Source organism: Lipophrys pholis (assembly GCF_963383615.2).
Source record: "Lipophrys pholis genome assembly, chromosome: 10".
Classification (NCBI taxonomy): Eukaryota; Metazoa; Chordata; class Actinopteri; order Blenniiformes; family Blenniidae; genus Lipophrys; species Lipophrys pholis.
Genome location: NC_137640.1, coordinates 30,460,984 through 30,484,687, shown reverse-complemented (window position 1 = coordinate 30,484,687; position 23,704 = coordinate 30,460,984). Strand labels below are relative to the sequence as shown.

The window sequence follows — 23,704 nt, the reverse complement described above, 5'->3', positions numbered from 1 at the left end:
AAACATTCGCCTTGAGGATTTACTGCTCACTGATCATAATGTGCCTTTTTTGGAAGTTCCTGTATTCCAGATATGAAACCAAGTAACTCCATGTCTCAATCACACTGCTGAAAGATGTCCTGCTTTATTTAATGGACATGGCCTGTCAGGCTGTGATGATGTTAAACCCTGGTGGAGCTTTTTCACAGAGTCCCTACACATTATTGAAATGCCCTTTTTACCTGTTTAAATCAGTTCTTCTTTAAACCGCCTTCAAATCATCCAAAATGCAGCTGCTCGTCTTTTAACCATAACAACCCGGAGAGCCCACACCTCCCCTGTCCTCTCCTCCCTTCACATCCCTCCATCCTCTCCTCCCTTCACATCCCTCCATCCTCTCCTCCCTTCACATCCCTCCATCCTCTCCTCCCTTCACATCCCTCCATCCTCTCCTCCCTTCGCATCCCTCCATCCTCTCCTCCCTTCGCATCCCTCCATCCTCTCCTCCCTTCACATCCCTCCATCCTCTCCTCCCTTCACATCCCTCCATCCTCTCCTCCCTTACCTGGCTCCCAATCACGTTCCGTGTTGGTTTTAAAATACTAGTACTAACTTTTAAAGCATTACATGGCCAAACACCGTTTTATATTTCCACCCTCCTTCACCCACCTGCCCCAAACAGAACTCTGAGGTCTGAACAACTAATGCTGCTCACGGTTCCACACACCGAGCTCAGAACCCGTGGTGACTGGGCATTTAAAGCTCTGGAACCAAAGCTGTGGAATGCTCTTCCCCTCCAGCTGAGATGTCTTGACTCCTGTGGTGTTTTTATGAAGCAGTTAAAGACATTTGTATTTAAGCAGGCCTTTGTCCTGTAGCTGCTCCATTGTACTTTCCTCCATGTATGTTTTTCTTTTTTCTTGCTTCTGCACCTTTAATGATCTTATCTCTGTTTTATTTAATTAAAAATTTTAATTATTTATTAAATTTATTCTGTTTTTAGTGCTGTTAAGCACCTTGTGACTCATGCCTGGGAAAGGTGCTATATAAATAAAATTCTATTCTATCTATTCTATTCTACACAATATTTATTTACCAAATCACTGTGCTAAATGAAGTAATCCCACTACTCTGACGATAACTGAGATTGTTAGGAGCTCCAGGTGACTGTAGACGTGTGTGGACACGCTGTGGTAGGACAGTAGATCTGTGCTTGTCTGACAGAATACGCTCAGGACACTGGGACAATAAATCCTTTATCCTAAGTTCATGTAACTGGGGTACATCAAGTTAAGCAAGTTTTCCAACCCCTCATTTCTACTTAATTATTTAAAAGTAGTCTCCTCAACAGGTTGGTAAAAAGTGAGTTTGGTTAAATGATCTTTTGTCATTAATGTGTATGTGAACATTGACAGTGGAGCCCCGACCAACCAGTGCTGCAGTCAGCAGCGTTGAACCGTTTCACCATCGGGCCACAGAGCAGAAGTCAAACACTCAGAATAAGAGGAAAGGGAACAAAGTGCTCCTCGTGTGAAATGCTGCTGGTGCACCTTCAGACCTCCATGTGCCGCTCAGAGCTGGACATGAGAGGCTCCAGAAAGAGCTTTATAATCTGGAAGAACCAATCTCACATCATGAGAAAGTACCTTCATGTACTTCAGTGCTTGTATTGGTTGTAACATTTACTGTGACCAGATGTTCCCCTGATGTTATTCAGACCTGAAGGTTTTTCTTTGTTTGACACGAGGTCAGTCACTTGGCTCTTCTGTGTGTTTCCATGACAAAACAGTTAGTTACTACTTTATTTGTTGTTTAAACCTTCGGATGAAAATAAACTTTCTTTTTCAATCCTGCAGAACCTTCCCACTACCCACTCCTCTACATTACAGCCAGTCGTACTGAGTACATTTATTTCCTTCATATTCTCTTTCAGCTGTTTGTATTTGATGTTTTAAAGCTTGTCGTGGCTGTTTTTATAAGAGAAGCCATCTTTGTATATCATTTATTTTTGCTTCCATCAGGTACATATTGCTAGTTAACAATCAAAGTAATCTAGATTTACTCAATCCAGTCTGGGTTGGAAAGAAATGACCTCTAAACTAATCTGCCTTCACAGAGGTTTCTGGTTAATCACCTTCTCACAAACTATTCAGCCTTAAACTTCCCAACCTGTGAACGGATCCATTGACACATTGAAAGTATTGCATAGAGGAGATCTCTTGTTGAAATACTGAGAGCTTCAAATCCAGTCACCTGAATGTTGCTGACTCAGCAGTGGTTGTTAAAGCCATTGAGGCGGAGCTGCTCTTTGTTTTTATATTAACTTTTGACTTCTGGTGTTTTTATTCAGGGCGACTCAGGAGTCACAGATTCTGTTTTCTGGGCCGAGGCGAGTCGTCCCATATTTGTCTCCACGTGGATTCTACGCTAAAAACAAATACTTTTTGAAGACCCTCTTTAAATATTCCCAAATCTTCCTCCCTCCTCCTCCTCCTGCATCAAACAATAACAACAAACCTTCCACTTCAGAGCCGTTATAAATTAATCAGGGAAGCTGTAAAAGACACTCGGTGGGTATTTTCAGAAGTCACGTCTGTGGGAGACATTTTATACTACTGAGATAACAATGGTTGTAACTTTTCACCAAGTCTGGTAAGCTCATAACAATAATGAAAATAGTAGTAAGAATGCAGTATTAATACATTTAAGATATGTAAAGAGATAAAATACTGGTTAACAGAAAGTTAATATGTTGGGTCAGTCCCCGACGATCACAAAGATCTTCCTGAAATGATCTGAGAGGATCTGTTCCTGGTTCGTGGATCCTGGCAGGGTTATGCAGAGTATCGCTGTCTTGAGAGGAGAAGAATGTTTACGTTTTCTTAAGTAAAGATTTGTGAACCGCTCCACCCAAAGTGCAGGCCTCCCCTCCTCTGACCTCTTCCCCTCTTCCTCCCTCCTCCTCCTCCTCATCCCGCATCAAACAATAAAAAACCCCATTTGATTTCAAAGATTGGATTTAAGTTGTACAATAACCAAATACTATAACCTATTAGCTTTGAAAACCCCACATGGAACAATAGGAAAACCCCATTTGACTTTAAAGATCAGATTTAAGTTGTAAAATGAACAATCACCTTTGAAACGATAACAAGCAATAAAAAAAACCATTAAATTCTTCAAGGTCCCTATAAAACAATTTTGACTTCAAAGATCAGATTCAAGTTGTAAAATAAATATTCACCTTTGAAAATCCTATGTCAAAACCCTCAAATTAATTTGAGGAGTCGTAAAAAACCCATTCAATTCTTCAAAGCCCTCATAAAACAATAAAGCCATTTGAAAGGTCCTAAAATGACCATAAAATGAGCATAAATGACCATAATGACCATAATGACCCTTCATTACACCTTTTATGACCACCTCCCCCCCTTAGCCCCGCCCCCTTCAAGTCAGACATCAAACAGGGTCATAAATCAATTAGTTTGACATTTAGCACATTCTTATATCTCTCATGCTAATATGTGGTTTGCAGACTAGCTTACATGCTAATGTGTGGAAGATAAAAAAAGCTAACATGCTAAAATGCAGTTCGTGGACTAGCTAATATGCGGTGAGTGGAATAGCTCCCATGCCAACAAGCGGTTTGTGGACATGCTAACATGTCAAAGCCCCAAACTCCTTCAAAATAAAAGTCCTTGTTTTTTACAATGACAATGTAAAGCTTCAAATTGTATATAAAGTGTTTAGCTAGACTAGGGTTGAGCTGGCTTTCAAAATAAAAGAACCCTTTTTTTTCATAATGAAAAGTCCTTGTTTATTAAAATCACATTAAAAATTTTAGAAATTGATGTTACATTGTTAGCTAGGCTCAGGGTGAACTGGCATTTAAATTAAAAGTGCAACACTCCTTCAAAATAAAAGTCCTTGTTTATTTAAATTACACCTAAAACCTAAAAAAAAAATTCTTTATGGATTAGCTAGATTAGAGGTTAGTTGGCTTTCAAAACAAAAGCCCCCATATTCTTCACAACAAAAGTCCTTTTTTGTTAGAAACTTCAACATTTATATTTCATCAATATTTAAAGGGTCCAGGGGCCATGATTGGGCCAGAGACCATCATTGGGCAGACCCCGACGGGCCAGAGGCCAGAGAGCGAGGTCCCGATCAAGGCTGCTTACAGCTTTAATTGTATTTGGTTTTCACCTGTTGCCAGCAGTGGTGGTGCCAGAGATTTGTGTCTGTTGGTGCTTTGGGGGCGCTTGATCATTCAGTGACGGTGCTGTTGGGGATCTCTAGCTAATTCCCTATTGTAGCACCAACAATATACGCGCATCACACCGTGCACGTAACAGTCGCACACATAATGGAAAAGCTCCGCTATTTAGTACATTATTATGCGTCACAATATGAAAGATGTTTAGCCAAAGTTAAAAAGATGAAAGGTTTACAAGCCTGCCACTCACACACACCACTGAATGTCAACTCTAACACAAGTATGTCACTGAGGGAGCCTCAACAGCAGCAGTAAGCAAAATACACAGCAAGTTTTCATTTCGGCGTCACACACAAAGACACTAACTGCGAGTCACCAAAACCTCCACTGAAAGAAAAATATTTGCTTCAATGTATCTAATGACTTATAAACAGAGCAAAGCGCCAACCAGAAGGAGTCAGATTCAGATCTAAACCACCAAATAGGCAATACTCATGCTCTCACCATTAGATGATAAAACGATACGATGCTGGTTGTTGTTGTTGAGAGCGAAGGCATCAATGATTTGGTCACTTTTTTTTTTTTTGTAAGAAGTGCTCAATTTTATTGCTATAAGTAAGTTACGCAGTCACCAGGTAAAATCTGCTCTCAATAACAGGAAGTAGTAAGTTCAAAGGTTAATACGTCTGCTGCACCGATTGGCTGAATCAGATCACACTGCTTTTTAGAAAAAAAGAAAAAAGAATACATACATGTTTTATTGGCATATTTATTAATCAACCAGACAACAAGAGATCATGTTCACACATTAAAAAAAATCTGAATCAACCACTTTTAAAAGATATATATATATATTTCTTAAGGGTGCTATGGGAGTGCTATGGATATTGCAGGGGGAGCGACAGCATCAACTCACTAGTTCAACTCAGACTGACAAGTGCACATTCCCATGAAAGGGGCGGAGTCTGCAGCGTCTGACCAATCAAACAGAGAAACTCTGCAGTGCAGTTTACAGATTACTGAAGGATCAATTATTCTCTGAGAATATGAAAAATTTATAATTAAAACACATCCACCAGGCTAAAAGTAAAACTGCTGCTGCAGCCAAAACCAGACCATTCCTGACTTGGTGAGATTATACAATATTAATTCATCAGCTATATAAATGTTTCTGCTGTAATAAAGTGACATTTTGGGCTGAACTTCCTCACTGCTCTTCTTTTAGTTTATATTTTACATCTGGTTGTTTTAAGTTTTTCTTGTGAGAGTGTTTTGTGTTGGAATATTAATTCAAGTAGTCTTGTATTCCATAAATTCCTGTTTCTGCAGTTCTGTCAGGTGTGATCATGAACCTCATTATTGCAGATCAACCCTCGTGGAGCAAAGCAGACTTGGAACAAGTCAAGAACAAAAACGTCCTTCAAAGCCTCAGTGACCAGGATTTATTTTTATTATGACAAAAAGATCTCTAAATGAATTTCTTATCTTTTCGCAGCTGCAGCTCAGCGCTGAACCTGCACACCAATCACCATCACAGAGAGCAGTCAGTCTCTCTGTGGGGGAAGCGTCGGCCAGCTGCTCGGCTTTCTGACTTTCATTCACGTAGGATTTTGTAGACGTGGGAGCGAGGTGAATGAGCGGGGATCCCTCTAGGAGAGCCATCGTTGATGGAGGGTGCGCGCTGGATTTTGACAGCTTTTTAGGCGATTGTGGGGGGTGGTTACGGGATGTTTTGGACAATCGAAAGTGCAGAAAACAGCGCTCTGGTTTCTGTTTTTATTGTATTTTTATTATATTAAATTTTTTTTGCACTCCGGTTTCTCCGAGACAGGGTGCTCCGACCCGAGATCCGCAACTCAATAACGCTTGAAACTCGGACTTATTTACCAACAACATTTCTGGACACAACTTCAAAATAGAAGTCAAAACAACATATTTTCAAACCAATCTTCTCCCAACCGAGCTTGTACTTTGAAAAGAATACCGGATGCGCATGCGTAAATGACATGGCGTTTGCATCCATGCGAGAGTGAGCATGCGTAACCGACTCAAACGACCCGTGGAAACTTCGTAAAAAGAAATCGAGTGCATCACTAACGGAGCAGCAAAGAGCAAGAGTCTGGCGAAGTAGAGGAATAAAAGAGAGAGAGGGAGAGAGAGAGAGAGCGAGAGAGAGAGAGAGAGAGACAGGAGGGAAACAATGGCTGCTGCTACAGCCACAAGGCCGTAACTTGTAGAAAAAACTACTAACCTGCTACACTGCTAACCTGCTACACTGCTAACCTGTTACACTACTAACCTGCTACACTACTAACCTGCTACACTACTAACCTGCTACACTACTAACCTGCTACACTGCTAACCTGTTACACTACTAACCCGCTACACTACTAACCTGCTAACCTCCTGAAGGACAAACACCCAGACCTGCAGAAGGAGTTCAAAGAACCACAGCTAATAACTTATATACCATGAAAAAATAGCTCTGGAAAAAAATGTAAGCTATTATAAATATTAGTATTATAAATATAATATAAAAGAATATAATATGGAAATATTTTATTTTAGCTATTTAATGGTATAAAGATTACTGCATAGTAACAAACCATTTAAAGACATTGGTCCTCCTGAAGACAGGCTGATCTAATGACTTTTTTGAGTTTTCTTTTAATTTGGAAAAGTATCGGAAAGTATTGAACTACATGGTGGTATCGGTATCGATACCAAAATGTTTGGATTGTGACAACACTATATTGTTGTTGGGATTTATGGTTGGTTATTAGCATATAATTACTGTAAGTAATAGATTACTAAAAGTAATAAATCACTGGAAGTAATTTATGAAAAATTGAAATCATTAATGGAAGTAAACGGTCATTTATTCATTAACAACTCCTAAAGTAATTGAGTAATTACTTTAAAAAATATATGAATAAATTATCCCCAAACAATTATTAATTTGCATAAATTTATTTATGTATTAATAATAATTCGGGGCACCACCAGATAAACTGGAATTAACTAATACCAAAATATCAGTCTGGTTTGTAAAAGTTTATTTAAGTTAGTTAATATTTTTGCATAAAATATAACAATCTTAAATAAAATAGAAGGTGTGAGATCCGAGCACAGACTGTTACAAACCAGTGAATTGTCAACAATAAATACACAATAATCACCAAGAAGCGTACAATTCAGCTAACAGGCGTTTATTAATAAAAATGTATAAATTCATAAATAATTCTGAAATAATCTCATAAATCAACACATTCAAATAGCAAACGACATCTAACATGGAGATCTAATCTATTAAACAGCAAACACTATGTACAAAGAGTGTGTGTGTGTGTGTGTGTGTGTGTGTGTGTGTGTGTGTGTGTGTGTGTGTGTGTGTGTGTGTGTGTGTGTGTGTGTGTGTGTGTGTGTGTGTGTGTGTGTGTGTGTGTGTGTGTGGGTGTGGGTGGGTGTGTGTGTGGTCTGGAGTGATGAGTGTGAGTTGGTGTGGTGAACGTGACGACCACTAGGGGCGTGCGGCGGCGCGCAGAGGGAGAGCGCAATGGCTTGATGTGTCCACCAGGTGGATGTCAAGAGGGATTGCGATGACCCACGCGACCACTAGAGGCGTTTGACTCGCTCTTTCTGGGGACGCGGCGGTTGCTTAGCGGCCAGATAAACAAGACGTCCGTCGAGCGCGCATGCGCGAGGATGGTCTCGGAACGAGGCAGTCTACCGAGGGCGTAACGAACGGGCGGTTCCATTGGCCCGGTTCTGATCATCAGAGTTCTAAGTGGAGGTCGGGACATGCAGTTGGAACTCTTGTGATCAAGGCAGATGTGCTGTTGGAATAATCTTATGAAAGGTTATCACATTCATTGTACCAACATTCTTTCTGATCTGCTACGACTTGTATTACTCCACTGTGATCTTTTATGGTAAGGAGGAATGTGGTCTGCAGATGGGAAGTGCCTTGAAATCAGATAAGAGGAACCCTAATAAAAGGAGAGGAGGCGGCAGAGGTTTTTCAGAGCGGGTTGGAGATTGTAACTGAAACACTCTCTGTCCGTTCTCCTCATGAGTAAAACCATCTTAACTCGGTGTGTGTTCTTCCTTGCAGAATTAATAAATGTTCAGAGGTTGGACCTGACATGTGCTCTTGCAGCAGGTAACAGTTGGTTGTTACATGCAATTGTGTGTGTGTGTGTGTGTGTGTGTGTGTGTGTGTGTGTGTGTGTGTGTGTGTGTGTGTGTGTGTGTGTGTGTGTGTGTGTGTGTGTGTGTGTGTGTGTGTGTGTGTGTGTGTGTGTGTGTCCTTATCTGATCAGATAAGGGGGGTGCAGGGCTGCGAGGAGATCCGGGTTAGTGGGGAAAGGGGGGAATGAGAGAGGGTGAAGACAAGACAAAGACAGAGAATTCTGGCAACGCTCAGTTCTGAACCCTGGTTCCTCCACACAGAACTTCCAGTGGACTGGAGCTCACTTGGACCTCTGGTTCTGAGTTGGAAAACCCGATTCCCGGACTTGGTTGGTGCGCGTGAACGCGCGTACACAAACATATGAGATGCTGCGGCCTTCTGAGCGGCACATTGAAACACATTGCATTTTCAACAGAACACCATTCTACCAATATATCTGCCCAGACAAAAGCTCTCACCGTCCGGTTCTGGCTAGACAGCACCATCCGTGGTGCTGTTAGTTCTGGGAGGCGGTCGTAACTGGTTGTTACCGGGTCTGAATTCAGCGTCCTGAATTCAGAGGCTTGGCTTCAGCTGCAGGAGTGGACAGCGGGGCAGATGATTTTGGAGAGGAGACGATGGCTTTGGTCTCCAGAATCCCCAAAAAAAGGGAAAAATAGAGGAAACAGAAACTGTAGTCCAAACTGGGTCCTGCTCGTCCAGCTGGCTGGGCCTCTGAATGTTTCTTTTGTTCCTACTTGGTGCTCTCTTATATCATCCTGAGGCAGAGACATGTGTCTCCCTCGAAGGTTAGATTGAGAAGCAGAGAGAGTTGGTAGGAAAAGTTTCACCAAGGCTTGAATTTCGGACCCCTGTGGTGTTTGGGTCGGGTTCGATCATCCTCATTGGCTGTCGACCTGGGGGGTTGTAAAACTGGCTCGCTCCCCCGCTGTTTTATGGCCTGTTCACTTTCCCTGGTGATTCTCCTCAGTCAGAGAAACTTCTGGAGGAGTTCACTGGAATCTTCAGCCCAACATTGTACACAGTAGAGTATGCAAATATTACACCATGTCTGCATCAATTCTTTCAGCCTGGTCAGACCACAGGACCTCATCAACATCACAAGCTATGTTTTCTCTGGTCAGGCAACGTGGAAAGAAAGACTACTGTGTCTGATCCATCCTGACATGCATCAACAGAAACATCGCCACATGCCAAAACCATGATTGCAAGAGATTTTTCTGAATATATGGCTGCCGCTCATATACCTTCCACCTCCATGTAGAGAAGATTTCCTCTATAAGATTCAGAAAGGGAGATTATGGCGGCAGAAAAATCACAATACTGTATCAATGACAGTGGCATGAATTTCATCTGGAATTATATTTCTTTGCCTTTGTGTTTGTCTGTGTCGTGTTCCAGGACCAGGTGCAGGGGCTGGGGCTGGGGCTGGGGCTGGGGCAGGGTCAGGTCCAGGTTCTGGACCAGGTGCATGAGCAGGTCCAGGTTCTGGACCAGGTGTATGGGCCACATTGTGGTTCTGGCCATGGTCTAGGTTGTCCACGTCCACGTCCACGTCCACGTCCACGTCCACGTCCACGTCCACGTCCACGTCCACGTCCACGTCCACGTCCTCTTCTTCCACCATGACCTCTTACTCTTCTGACATCCATTCTGACCAGCTAATGCTGTTTCCCGGCAGATTTTATAATGTGTAGTTCATTGGATAAAGTGTTTTCAGCTTTGACCTGTTGTGTCTTAATTGTGACAGCTGTGTTGGAATGGTGTCCCAATTCTGCTTCTTAGTGTTCACTTTTTGAAAAATGTGTGTGTTGGGCTGAAGATTCTATTGAACTCCTCCAGAAGTTTCTGTGACAGAGGAGAAACACCATGGACAATGAACAGGACATAAAACAGCAGGGAAGAGGCCAAAGACCCCAGGAAGTTTCCAACCCCCCAGGTTGGCAAGCAATGGTAATGGTCAAACCCGACCCGGACACCACAGGGGTCCAAAATTCAATTTGGTGAGACTCTCTTCCTACCAACTCTCTCTGCTTCTCAATGCAACCACCGAGAGGGACACACGTCTCTGCTGCCTCGGGACGGTAAAGAGAGCACCAAGTAGGTCCAAGAGACAGAACCAACGCCAGCGCGCTGGACGAGCAGGACACAGTTTGGACTTCTTCTCTTTTCTTTTTCCTTTTTTTGGGGGATTCTGGAGTCTCGAGCCAGCGTCTCCTCTCCTCCTTCAGCTGCCTCGCTGTCCACTCCTGCAGCTGAAGCCAGGCCTCTGAATTCAGGACGCTGAATTCAGACCCGGTAACAACCAGTTACTGCAGCCTCACAGAACCAACAGCACCACGGACGGTGCTGTCCAACACAACATGACAGAAAGAGCTTTTGTCTGGGCAGAATTGTTAGATTAGCGTGAAGCTAACATGCAATGTGTTTCAATGTGCCGCTGATGAAGCCCTCGCGGCTCATATGTTTGTGTACGCACGTTCACGCGCACCAACCAAGTCCGGGACTCGGGTTTTCCACCTCAGAACCAGAGGTCCAAGTGAGCTCCAGGCCCACTGGGAGCTCTGTGTGGAGGAACCAGGGTTCAGAACCGAGCCTCGCCAATATTCTCTGTCTCCCCCCTCTCTCATCTCCCCCTTTTCTCACTAACCCGGGTCTGTGCAGCCCTGCGCTCCTGTTATCTGATCAGATAAGCTCACAGACACACACAGCTACATGTAGCAGCCAACTGCTATCTGATGCTGCAAAACCACCTCTGCCTCGATCACCAGAGTTCTAACTGTATCTCCCGACATCCACTTAGAACTCCGGCGCTCAGAACCGGGCCAACGGAACCGCCCGTTCGTTACGCCCTCGGTAGACTGCCTCACTCCGAGACCGCCCTCGCGCATGCGCGCTCGACGGACGTCTTGTTTATCTGGCCGCTAAGCAACCGCCGCGTCCCCAGAAAGAGCGTGTCAAATGCCTCTAGTGGTCGCGTGGGTCATCGCAATCCCTCTTGACGTCCACCTGGTGGACGCATCAAGTCATCAAGCCGCACGCCCCAGGTGGTCGTCACGGTCACCACACTGACCTGCCAACGTCTGCCTCCACCTGGTGGACTTTCGGGGTCATCACACCCACTCACATTGACCCGTCAAAGTCTGCCTCCACCTGGTCATTACGCCCATCACCCTCATCACTCCAGACCACACAAACACACACACTCTGTACATAGTGTTTGCTGTTTAATAGATTAGATCTCCGTGTTAGATGTCGTTTGATACTTAAGTGTTTTGATTGATGAGATGATTTCAGAATTATTTATGAATTATTTATGAATTAATACATTTTATTAATAAACGCCTGTTAGCTGAATTGAACGCTTCTGGGTGATTATTGTGTATTTATTGTTGACAATTCACTGGTTTGTAACAGTCTGTACTCGGATCTTACACCTTCCATTTTATTTAAGATTGTTATATTTTATGCAGAAATATTAACTAACTTAAATAAACTTTTTACAAATGAGACTGATATTTTGGTATTAGCTATTGCCAGTTTATCTGGTGGTGCCCCGAATTATTATTAATACAAAAATAACAAATTTATGCAAATTAATAATTTTTCATTAATAAATTATTTTTGATAATTTATTAACTTTTAAGTAATTACTCAATTACTTTAGGAGTTGGTAATGAGTAAATTACCATTTACCTCCATTAATAATTAAAATTTTTCATAAATTACTTCCAGTGATTTATTACTTTCAGTAATCTATTACATACAGTAATTTAATGCTAATAACCAACCATAAATCCCAACATGTGCTATAATTGACAAGTTTGTTCAACTCAGTAAAACAAGAGTTTTGGAAACTGAGTGCAAACCATGACTCGTGTTCAAGGTTTTTACACCAGAGTCCTGTTATTGTAAGATGTGTGCAGTCAGTTGGTGGCTGTGTGTCGTGAATGGAATTTAGTGTCTTATCAGTCGAGAAAAACTGTAAGAATACAGCAGACAGGTAGAAATAATAAATAGGTATAAAATCTGAATTTCATTTAGGTGCAATCCCAGCGCTCATACGACGTTGCTTTTTGATCCTTGGATGTCGGCTCTTCCTATCATTGCGAAGCAGAAGTCACCAAGCATTGGCTTGTTCACCCACTAATAGGGAAGAATAGGAATTTGGAAGCAGCTATAAATTTAATATAAAACCGTAATTCAGAATGAAAAGGCATATATGCTATGATTGCACCTCACTTTGATTTTAATTTTAGTATTAAAATTTATGTAAGCTATTAAATAAAATAAAAACTTTATTCAGTAGCTACTTCAAGTAGTAATTTAAACCAGTAACGTGGTTTGAACTCGTCCTCTGTTGATATCCTACTGAGTAGATTCACAGAATGTTTACACATTTATATTAGGCTTGAGCCATTTAAAATGATAACACTCAATACAATACTATAATACTAAAATTAACACACACACACACAACACAGACTTCATTAGTTATATAACCCCCTCAATCAATCAGTCAATCAAATAAAAACTGTTGTTTCAGTGCAAGGGTGACTTTTCTAAGAGCTCTACACTCTGTTGCTTTACCAAAAGAAAACTACAATTTCGCAAAAAGATCAAATACGCTCTGATGTGAGGCACGGGTCAATTTGGGAAGGAATTTCCGTCATGAAAGACTCTCATGATGTAAATCATCTCAAATTATTTCTTCAGGGGGGAGGAGCCGGTAGAAACTCAGGGTTTCCTCTACAAAACCTGCCAGTGAGCAGGTTCAGTTCACAGAGTCTGTTACCATGGTGACAGCCAGCAGGTTCTGAGGTCTGTACTACGAAGCTGGATTTTCGCTTATCAAGATAACTTCAAGGATTAACTCTGGTTTTCCGTACTACGACTCTCGCTCACTTCTCACCGGGATAAATCACCATGGTAACTGATGCTGAATGTCTAACCTGCTCTGGAGCAGGATATGTTCTCGATTAGAGGTCAAAGCTCCGCCTCCTGACCAATCAGATCTCTTGGAAAATGCCCCGCCCATTCTTAAATGATGGTGATTGGTGGGCAGGTTCAGCACTGTGCTGCAGCGGAGCGGAGATGAGAAATTAATTTAGAGCAAACTTTTTGACATAATCAAATAAGTCCTGGTCATGAGGCTTTGAGGGATGTTCTTGTTCTTGACTTGTTCCAGGTCTGTTTATCTCCACGAGGGTTGATCTGGAATAATGAGGTTAATGATCACACCTGACAGAACTGCAGAACCAGGACTTTATGGAACCAGAACTACTTGTGTCGTCAAGGTTGATGAATTAATAATCCAACATAAAACACAAGAGAAACTCAGCCTCAAAACAACTGGATGGAGAATCTAAAGTAAAAGAAGAGGAGTGAGGAAGTTCAGCCTGAAACCTTTCTGCTGGAATAAAGTGAAATTGATTGATCAGAGGACGTGCTGTCTGTTTATACCACTGATGAATTAATCTGGTATAATCTCACCAAATCAGCATTAACAAGTAAGGAATGTTCTGGCTTTGGTTGTAGCAGCAGTGTTGCTTTCTCCTGCTGGATGTGTTTGAATTCTTCATAATCTCAGAGATTAACTGCTCCTTCAGTAATCTGTAAACTGCTCTGCAGGATTTCTCTGTGTGTGATTGGTCAGACGCTGCAAACTCCGCCCCTTTCATGTGAACAAGCACATGTGGGTCTGGGATGAACCAGTGAGTTGATAACCTGCTTGGTAGTAACGGTGATCAGGAGTGTCTGGATCAGTGAACCAGGAAACAGAGATCCTGGATATGTTGATCAGGTTCCTAGTACAGGCCACAGTTCAGTCTGTTACTGTGGCGACTTACTTCGAGCTTAATTCAGCTCTTTCTGGAAAATGAGTTTCCCTCATTTCAGGGTTAACATGCTCTGAATTTTCACATAACCCACATTATGGAATATCCCCCCAGGCCTCAACAGCAACAAGGGCAATGACAAAGATGATGAAGTTGACAACCACAAAAACAACAAGTATGACGACAAAGATGACAACAACAAAGACAACGACAACAAAGAAAAAAACAACAACAAAGATAACGACAACAAAGACAACAACAACAACAAAGATAACAACAAAGATGACAACGTAGACAAAAAAGACAACGACAACAATAAATCAACGCCAACAACAATAACAAAACAATATTTGAGGGACGTCAGAAGAAGAACATAAAATGGAATGAGAGTTGAGGTGGAACGTTTGAAAAACAATTAGAGACTTATAGGGAAGATCAAAGAGCGTGAGATGATCTGAAGGAGAAAAACTCTCTTTGATCTGTCTGCAAACCTGTGACTGTCCTGCAGTTCACACACACACACACAGGATTGAGTGTTCCTCTCATCTCCAGCTGGTGGAGTATCCAACCCTCTCTCACCTGGACAGGAACCTTCCGGACACCGCCTCCTCTTCCTCCCTCTGTACTGGTCCGTCCTCGCAGCTCACCATCTTCTGGACTAGGACAAGCTCTGGACGCTGCCTGGACGCCGTAGCGACGGCCCTGGTGAGCAGCTGCAGGGCGTCCCTGACGTAGAAGTCCAGCGGCTTGCGGTCCACCTCGCCATACGCAAGCAGGCCCGGCGGCGCCCCGAGAGCTTGCAGAGCATCGGGTCCAAGCGGCTGGCCCAGCACCCAGTGCATGGCGGGTAGAATCGGGCCCAGGTCGCGGGCGCTACGCAGCACCGCCGCAACGCACTGTGGCTCGGCGCCAAAGAGCAGGACCCACGTGGCCCGGTGGCTACGGAGGAAGTGGTGCCGCAAGAAGTCCCGGATCTGCGTGTCGTCGCGGGAGGATGACAGATCGAGGAGACGCCAGCGGGTCGGCGCCAAGGACCGGTCCAGCAGGCGCAGCACCCCCCGTGCCTCCTCCCAGCCCTGGCACAGCACCACAGAACCCTCCCTCCAGTCGGAACGCCGCAGGACCGCCAGTAGCAGGTCTGAAAGGCCTGAGTCCGGAACCCGCTGCACCATCTGCAGGTGGAACTGGTTCTGGAAGGAAAAAGAACAGAGACGACAGGTAACCACTACCGTCTTCTTCATCATGTTCATCATAATAATCTTCATCATCATAATCATCATTTTCATCATCATCGTCATCAACATCTTCAATATCATTTTCATCATCATAAACTATTGAAGGGGGTGAAGAAACTACTGCAGGAGGTGCAGTGACCCACTTCCTGTTTCCATGGAAACGGGAGAATCCTTTCCTCCTCGTCAGACGGATTCTCTCTGCTCCAGTCTCATCCCCAAAACACTGTGTGTGCGCGCGCGAGTTGTACTTAATACACACACAACACGCGCAAAAGAAAAGTCAAGGTCAAACCAAACTACTCTGCGTGTCTTTGCGTTCATTTCTTTGCCTCTCTGCGTTGATTTCTCCGCGTTTCTCGTTTCTTTACGCCTTTTTGTGCGTCATTGTGTCTCTCTCTTTGCGTCTCTTTCTTTGCGTGTCTCTTTACATCCCTGTGCGTATGTTTGAGCCTTTTTGCGTCTGTGTGTGTGTGTGTGTGTGTGTGTGTGTGTGTGTGTGTGTGTGTGTGTGTGTGTGTGTGTGTGTGTGTGTGTGTGTGTGTGTGTGTGTGTGTGTGTGTGCGTCGCACCTGCGAGCTCAGCGGCTCCCCGTGCTCCATGACGCTGAGGAAGGGGATCTCCAGGTAGGAGGCCACCAGGTCGACCTGCAGCAGCTCCTCCCGGCTTTGCGGGAAGGCCAGCACGGCGGACACCCCGCGCACCACAACGCCCTGGCACACGCTCCGGAGCAGCGACGCCGGGTCCGCGGCGGGCAGCCGCCGGGACACTAACTCCAGGCTCAGGTTGTAGGGCAGGAAGTTCACCCGCTCCGGGTCAAGGTCCTCCTCCGTCCCCGGCTCCCGGTGCCTGTCCCGGCTCACTGCAGCCGCCGCGCGGCTCAGAGCAGCCTGCACCTGGACGCGAGCCGCGCGCTGCGCTGGCAGGAGCACACCAAAGCGCACCGTATATCCGATCCGCGCCAGGAGGTGGCACGGCCGAGGGTGGAGGCGGCACGGCGCCGAGAGGAGAAGCTGCAGGAGGAGCGGGAGGAGCAGAGTCCGGGACCGGGACCGGGAACGGGACCCGGACCGGGAGAAAGAGGAGGAAGACGAAGGCATCCTGCGCTCTCAGCATAGCTCTGCCGCCAAAAGACTTTGAGGAGACACGGGAAGGGGTGGGGGTGGTGGGAGGGAGGGAGGGGATAGTCCAGAACAGGCTAGATCCATGATCCAGAACAGATTATCATGAACTCTGATCCAATCACATCCGTCCTCAGATCAGCTTGACTCATCCTCTGAATATCAGAGAAGTTGTTACGTAACACACACATGCACACACACACCTAAATCAGAGGCAGTTGTATATTAATGAAACATTTTAAATGTACAGATATCAATGTCTCTGCTGTTATATGCCCGAGGCCTCATTCCCCAACGTTTCAGGTGAAAATGCATCGTTTTTCAGTTTTCATCTCAGAGAAGTTTCACATTTACATGGCAACATTTTGAAAACGATGTTTATATGGAAACGACAGAAACGCTGAAAACAATGTATTTGTCATGTTGGGCCACTAGTAGGTGCGGTTGGTTGTTTTTGTAATGAAACCAGACACCCATGCATCAGGGATGGAAATGTACTTTTTGGTCCGTCTGCCACTGTGGCTGGTAAATTCTAAAATCGAGCAGCCACGCAGCATTTTCAGCAGCCACTTTTACATTTAAGCGTTTACACGTACAGTGTGTAAAAAATTAAAAGAGGCACTTTACTGTGAACAAAAAAGAGAGTGCCGCCATTTCTCCCTCTACACCGGATGTGACCACTATACAAGAAGTAGTCTACTTGGCCCACACATAGACAGCAGTAGCCAGCAGATTTTAAAACATACAACGTTTATATTGCGTGAAGTAGCCGGCGGATTATAAAACATAATTTTATAGTTACATAGACGGTTATTGACTTTTTTAATGACTTTATACAGTATGTAAAACAATGAAGTTGGCATTTGGAAGACAAAAAATATTTACTAAGTTAAATCATTGTCTTTTAATAGTTGCCAATTCCCTTAACTATAGCGTTTAAAGTCTATGTACAATCAACACATTATTAAACAATGTAAATACAAAGTCCAGCTTGAAGAGCCTGTAAACATCTAATGAAAGAAAGAGACTTGCACATCCTCTTTTAGAATTAAAATGATTTCAGCTATTGTGGGGTCTCAGCATCTACAACCACGTATCATGAAACGATTCAGAGAAATCTCAGAACGTATGGGGCAAGGCTGCAAATCAACATTGAATGGCTGTGACCTTTGACCCTTCAGACAGCAGTGCATTAAAAACCCACATCATTGTATAAAAGATGTGGAGACTTTGGAAAATAGTTCAACAAATGGAATTTAATTCAATTCAACTTTGTTTATATAGCAGTCAATCTGAGGCACTTTTACAGCGAAAAACCCAACAAATCCACGCGAGCAAGTGGAAAGGAAAAACTCCCTTATAAAAGGAAGAAACCTGCAGAACCAGGCTCAGGGGTGGCGGCTTTCTGCTGTTCCCGGTGAGGCGATAGAACTTAAGACTCTGGTGTAAAGTGAAAGCCATATATCAACAGCATCCAGGAATGATACACTGCATGCTGGAATGAGTTTAACATGGGGGGGGTTAAGCAGAAATGTTAAAAATGAATTCCACACAGAACCACTCAGAAAAAACGCTTCTCCCTGTATATTTCAGTAGAACAACGACATATTTAGTTGCAAACACAGGTGCACAGTTTATTATGCTTTATTAGTCAGAATCCATGGTGTTTGAAACCTATACTGAACCTATACTATTCCTTGGCTCCATCCTGCTAAAATAACAATTTTATACAATGCAGCACTGTGCTGAACGGGCTCAGGTGCTCAGAGCGGGTGCTCAGGTGCCCAGCCACCAAGCAGAGCGGCTAAAACCAACTACAGGACGGAAAGAACCGGATCTCTAAACCGAAAAGGTGACTGCCTTCCAGTTTCTCTCTGTTTGCTTGTTTATAGTTTTAGCTCCTATTAGCTCCTGTCTCATCATGGCTTCCCCCTCCTCTCCTCCTAATATCAGATGTTCAGCTCCACCTCCACCTCAGTTACTGACTCATGGACCTGTGACCTGGAGCTTTATTGTAGCACTTGAGACGAGGCTGAGTCAGCTTGAGGAACGTCTCCTCTCTGTCCAACTTAGGGCTAGCCCTGTAGCTAGTAGCCCCCCGCCAGGTTTAGCTGGAGCGGAGCGTTCTAGCTTAGCAGCGCAGATAGCTGCTAACTCTAGCCCCCCCCTCAGTGGCCCCCCCTCAGTGGCCCCCGAGCAGCCGGGGGAACAGGGCGGTTGGGTGACTGCCAGGGGTAAACGTAGCAGCAAGAAGTCTACCGGACACCCCCGCTACACCCCGCAGGCCTCCGTCAGTGTCTCCAATATGTTTGCCCCACTCAGCAGCACGCTGGTTGAGAAGGACACGCTGGTTATTGGCTCCTCTATAGTGAGACACGTTAACCTAGGACAACCAGCAGCCACAGTTAGCTGCCTTCCTGGGGCCAGAGCAGGCGACATTGAGTCCCAGCTAAAGCTAATGACCAAGAGTAAACGGAGATTTAAACGGATTGTAATCCACTGCGGTGGAAACGACGTTCGCCTGAAGAAGTCTGAGGTCCTCAAAGCTAACGTAGAGTCAGTGTGCACATACCGCCGACCATTTCAGACGAAGTAGTTTTCTCTGGCCCCCTCCCAAACCTCATCAGGGACCAGATGTTTAGCCTCATCTTTTAACCGCTGGCTGTCAGGGTGGTGTCCCAGTAACTCGGTAGGCTTCATTAATAATTGGAAGTCCTTCTGGGGCAAGCCTGGTCTCATCAGGAGGGACGGCATCCATCCCACGTTGGATGGAGCGTACCTCTTATCTAGAAACAGAGTTAAAAGCTTAGCTCCTCCATCCTGACGCACCAGAGTGGGGACCAGGCAACAGAGTCGCAGTCCTACACGCCTCTCTGAGTTTCCCTCTGGGCAGTCACCAACCATAGCTAACTTAGTTAAACATCCCATAGAGACTGTGTCTATCCCTCGGACCACCACAAGTATAAAACTATCTAAACCTAGGAAAACTACTTCTAATGACTACAAAAACTTCATCCGTATCAAGTGTGAAACTAGACAAAATCAAGACAAAAAAATTAAATGTGGTTTCCTAAACATTAGATCTTTATCATCCAAAGCTCTTCTAGTCAATGATCTGATAAGCGAACACAACATTGATCTCTTTGGATGAACAGAAACCTGCTACGTAAAGATGAGTATGTTAGTCTAAATGAAGCCTCACCTCCAAGTCATACTAACACTCAAATAGCTGGTGAAAGTGGTGGAGGAGGGTGGAGGCAGCCATCTAGAACTCTCAGTTACTAATTAATATTAACCCAAAACCCAACTTTAGTTCTTTTGAGAGTCTGAGCATGACCATGCGACACCCGTCAAATAAAATAGTAAATTCTGTAGAATCTGTAATCATTTCTCGTCCTCCTGGACCTTCTTCAACTTTTCTAACTGAATTCTCTGAATTGTTGTCAGATGTAGCCCTGACTAAAGATAAGGTTATCATGGTAGGAGACTTCAATGTTCATGTTGACGTAGAAAATGATAGTTTCAGTGCAGCTTTAAATCTACACTTGACTCTCTAGGTTTCTCTCAGGTAGTAGACGGGCCTACCCAGAAACATCTCCACACCTTAGACCTTAGTCTAACTTATGGTTTGAATATAGAGCATCTGACCATCTCTCCTCACTATGATTTCCTGTCAGATCACTTCTTAATAACCTTTGACTTTGTTCTAAATAGTTATAAACCTCCGGTTAAAGCCGTGTTAACCAGGTCTCTCTCTGATAACATAGTAACTAAATTCAAGGAAAGAATTCCCTCTGCTATAGAATCAGTAGTGAATCTTCCTGACCCGTATACTGTTGCTAGCTCAGACATTGAATACCTAACAAACAGTCTGACAGATATGCTAAAAACAACGCTAGACGACATAGCTCCTCAAAAAATGAAAATGAAAAAACAATTCAATTCAATTCAATTTTATTTGTAAAGCGCTAAATCACATCAACAAACATCTCAAAGCCTCTTACAATGATAGAGAACAACAGGACCCAACTAAACCCTTCCAAAGCAGCAGGTGTAACAAGCAGCAGTGGCCAGGAAAAACTCCCTCGCATGGAGAGAAGTTCAAGAACTCCCTCTTCAGGAAGAAACCGTGGGGCGGACCCTAGACTCTGGAAGGACGGCCATCCGCCTTGACCGGTTGGGGGGAGAAGTACATGGGATAGGACAGGGAGAGAGAGGAAAAGAAGAGGGAGAGAGAGAGGAATAGAAGAGGGAGAGAGAGTGGCAGACAGGCCAGAGAAGTACAAATACTAAGAAAAGTCTATGATGAGCGTTGGTCTGATGATGAGCCAATCTCAGTCTGGAGTTTAAGGGCCGTGCCGTTGCGGTGGGGTCCCGGTGCTGTGGGGGGGTCCCGGTACTGTGGGGGGGTCCTGGTGCTGTGGTGGGGTCGGGTAGTAGGACCGTCGTAACTCCACTCTGTGAGTCTTGGGTCTGATCCCCTGGATCCTGCTCCCCTCCTGTCAGGATCTGGTGGCTCCAGTAATGTTGTTACACAGAGAGAAAGAAAGAAAGACAAGAAACAGAAGCTCCAAATGTAGAGTTCCTCCCTTTAACGGGAGAGAGGAAATCCCCTCAGCAGTCTAGGCCTATAGCAGCTCAACTTAGTGGTCCTATTTTATTCCTATTTTATTCCTAAGGATAAGCTTTATCAAATAGGAATGTTTTTAGTCTACTCTTAAATAAACTAATGGTGTGGGCCTTTCGGACCGAGGCTGGTAGTTGATTCCAGAGTAAAGGAGCCATATGGCTGAAACTCCTGCCTCCTCTTTTACTTTTATGGACTTTAGGGATTACCAACAGTCCTGCATCCTCAGAGCGAAGGGCTCGTGGAGGGTGAGACCCTTCTAGAAGTTTCTCGATATAGGACGGAGCCTTCTGATGAAGAGTTTTATATGTGATCAGAAGGATCTTGAATTCTATTCTAGATTTAATTGGAAGCCAGTGTAAGGATGCTAAGACTGGGGAGATGTGCTCTCTTCTTCCAGTTCTGGTTAGTAAACCTGCAGCAGCGTTCTGCTCTAGCTGGAAGATCCTAACAGAGGAGTTTGGACATCCTGACATTAGGGAGTTACAATAATCTAATCTTGAAGTCACAAAGGCATGAATAATTTTTTCTGCATCTTTGAAGGACAAGAAGTTTCTAATTTTTGCAATATTCCTTAGATGGAAGAAGGCTGTCCTGGAGACATGTTTAACATGGGACATAAAGGACAGATCCTGATCAAAAATAACACCCAGGTTCCTAATATCACTGTTAGAGGTTAAGGTAATATTATCTAAGGTAATCAGACTATCTGAAAAGTAATCCCTGAGCTTTTTAGGACCTAGGATTAGAACCTCAGTCTTGGATGTGTTGAGCATTAAGAAGTTGATAGACATCCAGGACTTAACGTCCCTGAGGCAGGACTCTAGTTTAACAAGTTGGTCGGCCTGATTGGCTTTAATTGATAAATATAGCTGAGTATCATCTGCATAACAATGAAAGTTAATGTTGTGTTTCCTAATTATATTTCCGAGTGGTAACATATAGAGATTAAACAATATCGGTCCGAGGACGGAGCCTTGTGGTACTCCACACCGGACCCGTTCATGCATTGAAGATTTGTTATTTACATGAACAAATTGAAACCGGTCAGATATATATGATTTAAACCAGTTTAAGGCTAAGTTTTTAATGCCGACGGCATCTTCTAATCTCTTTAAGAGTACATTATGATGGACAGTATCAAATGCAGTACTAAGGTCCAGAAGAAGTAGAGCAGATAGAAGACCTCTATCTGAGGCCATTAGAAGGTCATTAGTAACTTTTAGCAGAGCAGTCTCTGTACTGTGGTTCATTCTGAAGCTGGACTGAAGGTCCTCTAACAGATTATTCTCGTGCAGATAATCATTGAGTTGTTTAGCCACTACTTTCTCCAGAACCTTTGACAGGAAAGGAAGGTTGGAGATGGGCCTGTAGTTTGAGAGAAGGCTTGTGTCTAAGTTTGGCTTCTTAATGAGAGGTTTAATAACTGCTAGTTTAAAGGATTGGGGCACATAGCCTATTGATAGAGACTGGTTAATAATTGCGAGTATAGAATTATTAATTAGTGGCAGTGCCTCTTTCAGAATTCTAGTAGGAATTGGGTCCAACAGGCTAGTAGTTGGTTTAGCAGAAGAAATAAGGGAATTTAGTTCGACTAGTTGTATTTGCTGAAAGCATTCCAGATGACTGTTAGGTTTAACCAGTTCCTCTGTTATGGGGCTAACGGATGGTAAGGTTTGATGGATGTTATCCCTAAGCGTTGTAATTTTATTTTGAAAGAACTTCATGAAGTCCTCACTACATATATTGTTAGGAATGGTGGGCTCAACGCTATTTTGGTTCTTGGTCAGTTTGGCTACAGTACTGAAAAGAAAGCGAGGGTTGTTTTTGTTTTCCTCTATTAAGGATGAGTAGTAATTAGTTCTACTTCTACTCAGAGCTTTCTTATAAGTTTTGAAGCTATCCTTCCAGGCTATATAATCTAGGTCTGTTTTTGTTGAACGCCAAGTTCTTTCTAATCTACGGGAGCGTTGTTTAAGCTCGCGGGTTGATGAGTTAAACCATGGGGATGACTTTTCCTGTTTTTTCAGTTTCATTTTTTGAGGAGCTATGTCGTCTAGCGTTGTTTTTAGCATATCTGTCAGACTGTTTGTTAGGTATTCAATGTCTGAGCTAGCAACAGTATACGGGTCAGGAAGATTCACTACTGATTCTATAGCAGAGGGAATTCTTTCCTTGAATTTAGTTACTATGTTATCAGAGAGAGACCTGGTTAACACGGCTTTAACCGGAGGTTTATAACTATTTAGAACAAAGTCAAAGGTTATTAAGAAGTGATCTGACAGGAAATCATTGTGAGGAGAGATGGTCAGATGCTCTATATTCAAACCATAAGTTAGAATAAGGTCTAGGGTGTGTAGATGTTTATGGGTAGGCCCGTCTACTACCTGAGAGAAACCTAGAGAGTCAAGTGTAGATTTAAAGCTGCACTGAAACTATCATTTTCTACGTCAACATGAACATTGAAGTCTCCTACCATGATAACCTTATCTTTAGTCAG

General features: G+C 43.7%; 1 protein-coding gene across 1 annotated transcript in view; it reads right to left on the bottom strand.

The window, feature by feature from the left end:
- Positions 1 to 16,556, bottom strand: part of grin3bb (glutamate receptor, ionotropic, N-methyl-D-aspartate 3Bb) — a gene marked incomplete at both ends in the record, with an annotated part of 38,555 nt that extends 21,999 nt beyond the window's left edge. Inside the window, 2 exons of the mRNA XM_080473968.1 lie at positions 14,804 to 15,414; positions 16,029 to 16,556. Of these exons, the coding sequence (XP_080330094.1) occupies positions 14,804 to 15,414; positions 16,029 to 16,556 (1,139 nt within the window). The remainder of the gene's footprint in view (positions 1 to 14,803; positions 15,415 to 16,028) is intronic.
- Between the last annotated feature and the right edge of the window lie 7,148 nt (positions 16,557 to 23,704).